The 12,591-nt window shown below is 45.0% G+C and overlaps 1 protein-coding gene across 4 annotated transcripts; it reads right to left on the bottom strand.

Annotated features, from left to right (window-relative positions):
- Positions 1 to 3,367: 3,367 nt before the first annotated feature.
- Positions 3,368 to 12,418, bottom strand: TUBB6 (tubulin beta 6 class V). 4 transcript variants are annotated; one of them, XM_030477902.1, is made up of 4 exons: positions 12,018 to 12,418; positions 11,289 to 11,397; positions 9,827 to 9,937; positions 3,368 to 4,993 (listed from the first exon to the last, which is right to left on the bottom strand). In XM_030477902.1, exons 1-4 carry the CDS (start codon positions 12,072 to 12,074, stop codon positions 3,930 to 3,932), a joined length of 1,341 nt encoding a protein of 446 aa, XP_030333762.1. In that variant the 5' UTR covers positions 12,075 to 12,418; the 3' UTR covers positions 3,368 to 3,929. The 4 variants fall into 4 exon arrangements, with proteins under 4 accessions (XP_030333762.1, XP_030333790.1, XP_030333771.1 ...); XM_030477930.1 differs by having other exon boundaries at positions 11,211 to 11,397; positions 12,018 to 12,134; XM_030477911.1 differs by having other exon boundaries at positions 11,289 to 11,673; positions 12,018 to 12,068.
- Between the last annotated feature and the right edge of the window lie 173 nt (positions 12,419 to 12,591).

Raw genomic sequence — 12,591 nt, 5'->3', positions numbered from 1 at the left:
TCACAGTTCTGTATTTCCTCATTCCTTACTTAAACAAAAAACCAAGCAAACAAACACACACACACACAAAAAAAACCCCCACTCAAGAAACACAGCTCATGACCCCGCCTTCCAAACACTATCCCAAACCATAACATAACTCTTCACACTGGCACTACTGGACTGTAAAAGAATCATCTCTTCTCCAGGCAACATTCTTCTTTTACTCCCTGTTTGTGCTGTCTACTTTTACACTCCACTCTTGTTCACTTGCAGCATGCAGTTAGTAAGTGTATGATAATATAAATCCCTTTGCCCCTCTTTTAGAAAGTTAACTTGTTTTATGTAGTCTTCCCTCAGTAAGTCTTGTATTTTGTGCTAGGAAGTGGCAGAATTTGACTGTGTTGAGATTTTGGAATCAAAACAAAGATGTGGAAAAGCTGTTTACCCAAGGTGCTGCTTTCAAGAGGACTGTTAACCTTCACCTACTCACAACTTTAAGACTTCAGGTGGTTTAGCATAAATCAAGAAAATCAAGTTTAGTCTGTACTGTGGCTGCCAATAAGGCCAGAGTAATTTCTGTTGCAAACACTGAGCAGTGCTGCTTCAACTAGCAGGGGCTTGCACAGCACCAAGGGAGCCACCGCATTCACTGCTCCTCCTGATGCTGGGAGAAGGAGGAGGTCTAGACCTTCTTTTCCAGCCTGACCTCATTCCCAGGAGGTGACCGCATTTTCCTAAGGAGATACAAATGCGAGAGTAGGAACAGAGATGCAGCAAAATCAAGCACCTAAGGTGGCTTGGTTAAGGGAGCACATGTGGGGACTACGATGTCTGTAAACTGCTGGCTTCAACCAGAGTGGCTTTGCAAAGGGGCTGGCCCACCAGGTTAGATTCCAGTTTCTGTCTTGATACCTTCTTCCCACGGCATGCCTCGCCTGCTCCCTGTTTTCATGTGGTTTCAGTTGTGTAGGTTGCCCTTTTTCTCCCCTCATCCTGATGCTGGTAGAGGTTCTTGTCTCTGGGCGGTACCAGAGCTGCACCTCTAGGCCTCCTTAGGTCTGGCTTGTCCCAGCAGCCTGCTTCTAGGGATTTCTCTGTGGCCAGGTGCAAAGCAGTAAAAAGGAGAGGACTGAAGGTGGGCTAGGCAGAGACACCAAAGTGCAAGAGACTAGGTTGAAAACTAGGAGGGAAATAAAAAACACATAGGTGAGCAGTGTGAAAAGATGAGGAACAAAGTTGGGTGGGACTCAGGTAGCTTTCAAAATAAAAGAGAAGTTTCATCGGAAAAAGCAGGAAGTTATTTGAAAGGAAGTGCAGCGGAAGGAATTGTGCGCCAAACCTTTTACTAAACAATTTTCAATTTTATGTCAGGAATGGAAGGTGATTAGATTTGGTTGACTGAAGCGGAACAGGAAGCATTTGTGCTTCCCGTGACTTTCTTACTGCTTACATGCAGGCTGCTCCTCTGGCCATGTCCCTACTACAGGTTGCTGAGTACCTTTTGGTGGGTTGGGTTTATTTCCCCTAAGATCAGATGGAAGATCTGTCTCCTTTAATTTCTGAAGAGGGCATTAGTTTGCTTCCCCCACCTCCACACATTCTAGAAATTCACATTAAGCAGCTGCAAGTAAGCACATGTGGAAGCACAGCTAGGAGTCAAAGCAGGATCAGAGGACGTTGTCGGGTCTGGAGTCCATGGGCTCAGTCTATATGCTGGAGTTGAGTGAGTGTATGAAGAGCAACAGAAAACAGGCTGGTTCACCAAGTCAGTCAATTATTTAGGAACTCCAAGATTCCTGGCTTTTTTAAGGTATCAACCTCTTTCTTTACCACAGCAATATCAGAATTGATGGCTGGGACCTAGCTACGAGTTACGTACTACAACAAAATGCAGTTCTACAAGCTGTGGGATAGTTGGTGCTACTTCATTCAGAACAAGCAGTGCTAGTGCTTTAATTGAAAAGCCTGTGCCGCAGCTGTGTGCTGGCAGGCTCTCAGCCTGCAACACCTTCTCCTCCTAGGAGCTAACAGCCTGCTGTTTACAAACCTTCAACTAAACTTCCAAGTTTTATGGCTTTATTCCCTACGGATTTTGCTTTGTATTGTACTAAATGTTAATTTCTCGTTAATGCATGTTGTGTTTTAACTTAATCTCACACCATGATACATAGCCACACCACCTCACAACATTTATGCAATGCATATTTAAAGGTGTGCTGTTGCTGGCTGTGAATTCTTCAGGCATCACCAGCCACTGCCAAGACTGTGGCCCCTGTGCAGTCACTGACCCCACACCACCAGAAGCCCATCAGTCAGGCCCAGCCCAGCTCTGTTTCCACACCTGTGCCAAAGCAAGTTTGGTTACTACTTTCCAATGACTGTGTTTCAACTCTTGAAGTCACTTCATATAAAAAAACCCTTGCGCTTGATTAAAACTAGTTTTTTTCCATTTCTGTGTAGAACAAAAGCAGGCAGACAGCTTCAGCTTTTATGATTAACAGCTGCCTGGTTCACATAGTTTATAAAATACTGTGTCATTCCCTGAATCCCAAGCTACCAGAACACAATATCATCTTATTAGGAGCAGTGGATCTTTGGCAATCATGCTGTGTTTGTAAAGTGCCTTTTTAAGTATTGAGCAACACTTTTGCTTAGAAAGTGCTTCTGAAGGTGACAAGAAAGGGTGAAGAGTTCCCGAAACATTTAAAGTTTGGATTTCCAGAGGGTTTCTCCTCTGTTTGCTTGTTTTGTTGCCTAGAAACTGACCTAAATAAGAGACTCCATGTAGACAGAGTGTTCTCTGGTAGAGGCTCTGTAATGGCAAAGGGCTGTTTAATTGATATGAGCAGAAACATAAAGCATGCATGGAGTGAATGTCCAACAGTCACTCCGTCAAGGTGGCAAGTCAGCTGTGAAAGAGGCCTTTCTGTTTCAGCTTCAGTGTAAGCGGGTAAACTGTTGTTCATCTTCCATTTTGTCAGCTGTGAATATTGAGGATAATTTTATTTGTACTTTCACCTTAATCTGTCCAGTGATTTTAATCTATCTGGGTAACAAGACATCCATAGAATCTATAGGTGTGGTGAACTTACAACCCTAGGTAGGGAGATCCATGTTCTGTGGAGTATCTGAGTTTCAGCTAGGTGGAAAGAAGATATGAATAAGCACCAGTAACTGGTAAAAGCCAGAAAGACAGGGGACCAACAAGGCATTGGGGAGCTGCTTCAAACTCCAAGGGTCCTTAAGGAACACATCACAAATGGATAGATTTCATATATATAATCTGTGATTATTCAGCAGCAAGTGATGAAGTCGCATAGCACAAATCCAGCCTCTGGCCTGCAGCTCACTGGATATTGATACAGCATTGACTGCCCAAACCACGTTTGCTGGAGAGGATACTAATCTTTTTTATTTTGTTTTTAGAGGACTGGAATCAAATATCACTGTTAACAGACACTGTACAGAATACCTAAAAGCTTTTTCTTCTCTTTATTATGAATACATTTTGTTCCTGGCAGTTCAGTATTGTACATTCAGTATAGAATGAATACTTCAAACCCACAAGATTTCTTACTCCTAATTGGATGAAAACAGTGCAGCTCCTTTTTATTGATTTTCATGTCTATTTTACATTTTTTCTTGTACAACTTCAGGGTGACAAACTTTGTTTGGAAAAAAAAGATCCCAAACTGGCAATCTCTGTGTTCAGACTCTTGGCCAAAGTCTTAACTGAATGCCTTACGGAATAGAAACGACCTGATTTCCAGAAGTGCTGAATGTCCTCAGTGCTCAGTGATCAACATGGACTCTGAAGACCATCTCTAACATCTGAAACTCATGCTTTTTTATTTTTTTTTTTTTAAGCCTAAATACACATTTATAAATGTAATTATTAGAAATCCAGATTTGAGAATTTGGCCTGGAAAATAGTGCACCTCATTTTTTTATTCATTAAGTTCTTCTTCATCATCTTCAAACGCTTCCTCTCCATCATTTGCTGTTGCTTCTTGGTATTGCTGATACTCTGAAACCAGATCATTCATGTTGCTTTCTGCTTCTGTAAATTCCATTTCATCCATTCCTTCTCCTGTAAACCAGTGAAGGAAGGCCTTTCTCCTGAACATGGCCGAAAACTGCTCTGAGATCCTTTTGAAGAGCTCTTGAATAGCAGTACTGTTGCCGATGAAGGTGGAAGCCATTTTGAGGCCACGAGGAGGTATGTCGCACACTGCCACCTTGACATTGTTTGGGATCCACTCCACGAAGTAACTGCTGTTCTTGTTCTGAATGGCCAACATCTGCTCATCAACCTCCTTCATGGACATGGGACCGCGGAAGACGGTAGCCACTGTCAAGTATCGCCCATGTCTTGGGTCACAGGCTGCCATCATATTTTTGGCATCAAACATCTGCTGGGTGAGCTCTGGCACGGTGAGTGCTCGGTATTGCTGGCTGCCTCGGGCTGTCAAAGGAGCGAAGCCTGGCATGAAAAAGTGAAGGCGTGGGAAAGGGACCATATTTACTGCCAGCTTCCGGAGGTCAGCATTTAGTTGGCCCGGAAAACGCAGGGATGTAGTTACCCCACTCATGGTAGCAGAAACCAAGTGGTTTAAATCCCCGTATGTTGGAGTGGTGAGCTTCAGGGTGCGGAAGCAAATGTCATACAAAGCTTCGTTGTCGATGCAGTAGGTTTCATCTGTATTTTCAACCAGTTGGTGGACAGAGAGGGTAGCATTATAAGGCTCCACCACTGTATCAGAAACCTTCGGAGAGGGCATGACACTAAAGGTATTCATTATCCTGTCCGGATATTCCTCTCGTATCTTGCTGATGAGTAGGGTTCCCATGCCAGACCCTGTCCCTCCTCCCAGGGAATGAGTGAGCTGAAATCCTTGCAAACAATCGCAGTGTTCGCACTCTTTTCTGACTACATCAAGTACAGAGTCAACCAACTCTGCCCCTTCTGTATAGTGTCCTTTAGCCCAGTTGTTTCCTGCACCAGTTTGACCTAAAATAGTATACAATAGGAAAAGAAAATATACAATATTATTGGCAAGGTTTGGTATTTGCATACTAAATGGATTCACATCTGTAACAAAAGCTGCTATAAATCAGTCAGGTAGATAACTGTGCTTTTCAGTTTTGCCTACAAATGTATTTGGAAGTATCAACATAAACCTTTCAAATAGTCTCCTTTTGCCTCAAATCCCTGGTAGCTTTCGTTTATGCCTTTTGGGTATTTGGAGTTTTTTTAATTTTTTGGTATTTAACCTTCTATAAACACAAAGATGGCCTTGGCTCCTTGTTTTGAAAGCTTTCACACTCCCAACTCTCCTTATTCCATAAACACAAGACAACTGTTTAATCTTTTAATACTTTCTGTTTATAAGGACCATGACACTTACAAAGCTAAATCACAGATACACATTTCTGAATGAAAGGTTCTTGGACCGTTCCCCTGGAACACGGGCACTGTTGTCATTCAAAGATAAGTCTGGGCTTCAGAAGTCCTATTTATACTGTTATATCGAGAACTATACCTTTTTTAAGTCATGGTTACCTAGCCTGGATGAAAATACTGGTTGACAGAAGCTTTAAGAATGTAATTTCAAAACCTGGGAAGTTATTACATGCCTTTTAGCTTTTACTTGTTTCCCTACAAATTCACTGTTCTTCAGGATCTGCAAAGCAACTTGCATAATTGGATTACTGATGTTTCATGAGCCCCTTATATTCTCCCCAGGGCTTCCATTCTCCTTTTATGTGCCACTCAGTTTATTAAGATGCACAGTCTGGATCCTTTGCTATGGTCACTGTTTTGTTAAGTAATAACAAAATAACGATAACAAGGAGGATTACACTGGAGACCAGTTTTTTTAATACTCATGGTGGCTACTACATACCTACACTATGCCACTGAACTCACCTAGTGGTACTCTCATGAGTGCTACTCAAGAGTCACAGAATCACAGAATGGTTTGGGTTGGAAGGGATCTTAAAGATCATCTAGTTTCAACCTCAACCAGTACTTTCAGAATTAGGTATAGAACTATCAACTTCTGCATTGCTCTCCAAGACCTTCCCTTTTCTTCCTATTTACCACATCTCATTTCAATTCCCAGTGCACTGTGTTGGTGCCAAACATATGAATCAGGGAAACTGCTTGCTGGGATATTGTTTAAATATGATGCACTTTATTTTCACTGGGTAAATGCTTGCTTTCCTCATGATGTATTGGCTTAGCTAATACATTGTTCTCATGTTGCTATGTTTTTCTCTCTTCAAACCCAGGGAGCTCAGTGCTTCCTGTCCAGCTGGGCAAAACACAAAGTAATATCCTTCCATAATTAAATATGTTCATAACCACCTGCAGTCTGCTTAGGCAGTTTCTCTGCGACAGACAGGGCAGCACATCAGGATGCACACTAACAAGCAGACATCACTCCAAGATGCAGAAGGATCTTAACAGAGCTAAGTTATGAGTTTAGGACTTTATTTCATAGATTGCCTCTTGTGTAAACATGTCATTCTTTTTCGGTGGGCAGACAGAACGGAGAATAGGCACAAAAAAACCAAGGTAAGAGGAGAATGGCAATTACTCTTACAAATGAGGAAATGATATGTCATGGAGGGGGGAAGAATCAGTGATTTCATTTGCTTTTGCTTACTTTGCAATTTAAATTTGCAAAAAATTAGGAGGTAAAACGTGCAACACAGAGGTGGACCTGTACTGCTTCATGCCCTTCACTGCACTAGACTCCTTCAGTCTTAATCTGAGTCAGACAAACTTCTGGATGCCCACACGACTACTATCACCTCTCTCTATTGCACTAATATGACCATATCTAAACTGCTTAGTGGAACTGTAGCAGCAGCTGCCTACACCAGTACTAACGGATCCCCTCCAGCCCACAACTATCAGCTACTCCCACGGCAACACTGCACTTGACCCACTAGTCACCCACCTGCCTAGGGTCTCCAACATTTTCATTTGAGAGTTCCTGCTGTGCACACATATATGCCCAGTAAAGTGACACTACTTCCAGACCCATTGGCTCTACAGCACTGTAAGACCACCACCGCCCAGAACACATACAATGAGCTCTGGAGGCTCCAGACTTCTTACCCATGACAATACAGTATAGTCTGGAGGCGCCATGGCTCTGACAAGGCTGCCACACACCTGGAAATCTTGATGATGACCCTTTGAAACCCTACTAGATGCCCTCCACTTACCAAGTACCTAGCAGACCTCTGGAAATCTTAGACAAACACATAAAATGATCAAATTCTACCAAGATTAAATCTCTAGGAGGAAAATGAGCCTGTGTCCACAAAATCAGGACTTGGCAGATCTTGTGCCAGTCCTAGGAGCTCTGTGTTCTATGCAGCCCATCTCTAGCCTCCTGCCTCTGCCTTTTCTCACTGTGCATTTATTGAGATCTAAAGGACATTTACACAAAGCGATACGCAACTTTTCTGCATTCTTGGTGCCTCCAGATCCTTCTACCACTATTTGTTTCTCCAACACATTGTAGGGTTATCACACATGCGCAGGTTGAGCTGCACATGAACAGAAGCCATTTGTCTAACAGTTAATTTATTTTTTAATTCCTAAAATGGCAACTATTTCCTGCAATCTTCTTTCACTCCTTTCCTCTCTTCACCACTTTAAAAAGACAAACATGGGAAGAGAGATCAGTAACTTGCACACTAACTGTCTGAAGCCTAGTGTGAACAGCCTTGGTACAGAACCCAAGGGATGTTTTAGAGAGGAAAAAATGGCTCCTTTGATTGGCTAACAGCCACTTTGTGGTTGCACCTGCCTTAAATTAGGGTGGTATCTATAATGGCAAAGCTGGCAAGGGTGCACGCAAGAAAACAAACAAATGCAGTAATGTACAAATGAAAACTGGTTAACAAGAGCAGATACACCAGAGTGCACAGCAGTTCCTGGTGGGCAGTTGTATGCTGTTAGGCACCCAGAATACCTGCTGCTCTCATACAGCAAGATCATTCCACCTGCACTTATTCACCTTTTAGGTCACTACCTTGTCAACACAAGCATTAAAGCACAAGGATTATTTTGTGTCCATCTCAATCTCCTGCTGGTCTGAGCTAAAACTCATGTATCTGGAGTGTGTGATCATGTACTCAATATAGCTGAATTAAATCTCGATGGCCCATGGTTACTTGCTATGGAGACATGGGCACATGCAGGTATGTACAAGCAGAGATAGAAAACATCCCCATTAGAATGAGCCCTACCAGCCTGAGGTACAGCAAGTATGGGACTGCCAGCTTCTGCCACAAATGCCTTTGTAGGCCCAGGCCAGATTTTTAAGAGAGAAAACAAAATGCTTTGTTGGCTTTTGACAGAGAAGATCATTACCTCAGCACTCAGCTATTCTACGTTATTCAGCAGGTTAGGAGGACAGTGCCTGATGCTGGCAGGGGCCTCTGTCAGATACAAGTTGATCACATGCTGTTGGTTCATTGTTATCTTGGCAGGAAGGGGAGTACACTGAACTGGACTATTGTTGAAGACATTCTGAACTGATTTTGCTCTGGTTTTACTGGTGGCGTGCCAAACTGCAAAGCGCCAGTTCAAGTATTTCCATAGGTCAGATGAATTCACTTTCGGAGGGCTTGTGTGGTCCATGCAGGACAAAGGGAATGAAAGGAGGAACCTGAATATAGAAGCATACTTCATAAAGCTGCCTTGGGCTTTTCTCCCCAAGCTTACGTCTACTTGTAGTAACTGAAAGCTGCTTTGAAAGAGACCCTTAACTTTGCTGACGTGGAATATACAAGAGAATAGGGATAGTATTAGAAGTTTTGTCAGATACTCTGTATGACTCTCTACCTCAACAGCAACAACCCAGACTTAAGTTTGTTTTATACCACCCAAATAATGTTTATCTTTCCTCTGTCTGACGCTGGCATTGTTCCTTCCTTATGTATACATAATATACCAAACTAAGTTGCAACCTAAGCTTGCCTTGGCAGAGGGAAATGTTTTTGTGGCTGGTGCAAACTTAGAAACCAAAAGGACACAAGAGTTCTCATGGTAGGTTTCATTCAGACTTCATGTTTCAGCAAGCGGATCACTTAATTTTCACACACTTTCTCCTTTAGTGCAAAGGGACCAATAACGCTTCTGTACTTCATAAGGATGCAATGTAATTTAATCGTCGTCATGTGCATTTCTAAGCTTAAATGGAAAATACAACACAAGTCCAAAGTAAAATAGTAAAGGCCAGAACAACCCTCTACAAAAAACACTGCAAAACCAGAAGTTCCCCATATACTCTCAGACTGTTCCTCATTATACTGGAAAACAACCCAGTAACTGGTCTTCTTCCACTGTTTACTGTACTGTAGGGAATCTGCTGAAAAAGTTCAAATACACAGCCTATAAACAATTCAGTGCTCAAGCTTTTAACGTGAATTCAAGTGAAGGGCAGTCTGGTTTGTTTGTGGTTGAGGGTTCCCCCCCCTCCTCCCCTCTCCATTTTCTGCAGAATTTCCATGCAATTTATTGTAAAGAAGTGGTCTCAGGATTTCTCCAGAGTTCATATATATGGAAAGCAAATGAAATCTGGATAACATAGGAAACTTTCAGTAGTTTGCTAACTCAAGGAATGAGTAACGGAACGACTTTTTTACTTAACGGGATCTTTCAGATGACTTACAGATAATTGCAATTGCACTGTTAAGATATTAGGATTTCTCAGTACTGACCATCACTTTGGAATAGGGAGATTAAATGCTTTTTGACCATTCAGTCCTGAGTGAACCATTTAGTCCTGGGTTTCTTAAAAAAGTGACATCCACATACCAAAGATGAAATTATCAGGCCGAAAGAGCTGACCGAAAGGACCAGATCGCACACTATCCATGGTTCCCGGCTCCAAGTCCACCAAGACTGCTCTTGGTACAAATTTCTGGGCTACAATAAAAAGTAAGCATGCCCTTAATGTTCCAAAATAAGCAACACGGTTATAGCTCTCAATACAATCATATTGTCTCATATTATTAGTCTAGTATAGATGTACACATGTAAATATTCCCTATACAGGAAATGATGGTGGTGAAAAGCCCCAGCACCACAGGGACAAATTAATTCTGCTTGAAAAACAGACCTGACATCTTTGGGGTCCCACAGATGGCATATTATGTTTTACAAGCCCTTTTTCAGCAATAGATATGAGGGAGGGAAGTTTCTAATTAGAAAAAATGGTTGACTTGTTCTTTATAAGAAAGTAGATAATATTTTCTGTGAATAATAGGGTGAGTGAAGGGTTTATGTTCAAACAATCCTAATACATCTCACAAGTTTTTATGCTTGAAGGATTGACCTCCACTGAAAGCTATTTGGTGTAGGCGGCAAACAGTAGTAGTTCGCACATCTACCACAAAGCACAAAATAAAGGAGCTGTATTCAGTTGAAAGTGTTCAAGGAAACTCGGGCAAATAATATGAATTAAGCCAAGCTGGACAAGAGATGAAACATTCACACTTGCAGGTTCATGTCAATAGACCAAAGGATGTACGATCCACATTTTACAGTTAACACCCTTCAACACCTGACTGACTCAGAGGATTTGGGCACCTTTGGCATCTTATTAATGAATCACCCTGGAGTTCTCAATTAGTTGTGGCCCAACCCTCTCAGTCATGAAATCAGAGACAGTGCTACAGATACAGGTTCATATAACAAACAGTTTAATCTGGGGTAATTGATAAGACACAGCTGATGAAGTAATCATATGTTAAAGGAGCAAACACCTAGCATAGTGTGAAATAATAAACAAACCTCCACCTCCAGACCTTAAGTACAGCCCCTTGTGACACTTCTCTTTGCCCGGGGACATAACACCCAGTTTTCAGTTTGTAGGAAAATATCTTATATAAGAAAGTAATCTTTTCTGTGTATAACAGGGTGAGCTGGGAGGGACTTTTTACCAGAACATGTAGTGATAGGACAAGGGGGAACAGCTGTAAACCAGAAAAGGGTAGATTTAGATTAGATCTTAGGAAGAAGTTCTTTACTGTAAGGATGGTGAGGCACTGGAACAGGTTGCCCAGAGAAGTTGTGACTGCCACATTCAAGGCAAGGTTGGACAGGGCCTTGAGCAACCTTGTCTAGTGTAAGGTGTCTTTGCCCATGACAAGGAGGGGGGTGGAACTAGACCATCTTTCAGGTCTGTTCCAACCCAAACCACCCCATGACTCTACGATTTTTGTGCCCCTTCCCACGGAGAACGCCATCCTGCACCCCTTCCCCATCCCACACTTACAAGATGATTCATTGTAGTAGACATTGATCCTTTCCAGCTGCAGCGCTGAGTCACCGACATAGCCTCCGGCTGGGTCAATGCCATGCTCATCGCTTATCACTTCCCAAAACTAAGGGAGGAGGAGAAGCGTGTTGGAAACTCCCCCGCGGAGCCCTCCCCATCGCCCGGGCAGAGACGGCGGCCCCGTGGCGCGGCGCAGCGCGGTCGCAGCTGCCGGATTCCTGGCGTGCCCGCCGCCCCTCCCTGCCCTGGACCGGACGGCACAGGGCGGCGGGCACCAGGATTTAAACGCGACGAACAAACGGCGGCCGCCCAGCTCCTCGCCCCAACGGGCTGCGACGCTTCAGTGCTCGGGGGCCGCCTTTTCCCGCCTTCGAGCCACGGCCTGGCCGGTTCAAACATAAACCAGAAATAATAAATAAATAAATAAAAAGGTCCCGTTGGGTTTCGGCACTTCCCAAAGCCTTTTATGGTCACGGGGAGACGCGCGATGCGCGGTGCCCCGCGCCCACAGCGCGCCCGGCGCCTCCCGGCAGCGCCTCACCGGGGGCACGGGAAGGCAGCGGCCGGCAGCGAGGGGCGGCTGGCACTGCCCATCCCATCCCACCCCATCCCCGCGGATGTGGCGGCGCAGCCCACAGGAGCGCCCGGGCGCGTCCCGCAGAGTGCTTCAGCGGCTCCACTAAGCGGCTGCCGGGCAGCTGCAGCCCCGTATCCCCTCAGGCTCACCTTGGTGCCGATCTGGTTCCCGCACTGGCCCGCCTGGATGTGCACGATCTCCCTCATGGCGACACTCCCCCACCAGCTCTGCACGCTGCCCGCCCGCCGGGCGCCGCTTTATGGGCTCTGAGGGCGCCCACCCTTCCCTTCCCTCTCCCCTCCTCCTCCTTCCCCCCACCCCCCCGCAGCGGCTCGCCCAACGGCCGCCCCCGCCGGGGACCGCCCTCGCCCCGTCCGTCAGCGCCTCGGTCCGCCGCGGGTGAGGGGGGCCGCGGAGCCCGCCGGCGGACATGGGCCTTTCACCGGCCGTGCGGGTCCCGCGGGCCCGCCTGTCCCCTGCGTGCTCTGCTTCGCTGTCACCAGAAGCCCGCCTGGCGAACGCGGGCGTGCACCGTGGCCCACCGAGGCACCCTGCCCTTGCTGCATGCGGACACGGTCGCCTCCTCCCGTTATTCCTTGGCCTGCTGTCCCGTTGTCGGTGGGGCACGTCGCAGCCTTGGCTGAAGTGGCAGCACCCCAAGAAATGGGTGGGCCTGCTCAGTGCCTCACCAACGGCCATCTTTGCATGGCTGTTTTCTGATGT

This window comes from Strigops habroptila, chromosome 1 (assembly GCF_004027225.2).
Source record: "Strigops habroptila isolate Jane chromosome 1, bStrHab1.2.pri, whole genome shotgun sequence".
Classification (NCBI taxonomy): domain Eukaryota; kingdom Metazoa; phylum Chordata; class Aves; order Psittaciformes; family Psittacidae; genus Strigops; species Strigops habroptila.
Note: the sequence above shows the minus strand (reverse complement) of the source record. Positions and strands in the feature narration are given on the sequence as shown.

Coding starts and splice junctions, on each gene's coding strand:
- TUBB6 (XM_030477930.1), bottom strand. CDS start 12,074: ATGAGGGAGATCGTGCACATCCAGGCGGGCCAGTGCGGGAACCAGATC. Junction 11,398..12,017: donor GGAACCAGATCGGCACCAAG/GTGAGCCTGAGG, acceptor CTCCTCCCTTAG/TTTTGGGAAGTGATAAGCGA. Junction 9,938..11,210: donor AATCGTAGAGTCATGGGGTG/GTTTGGGTTGGA, acceptor TTTTTATTGTAG/CCCAGAAATTTGTACCAAGA.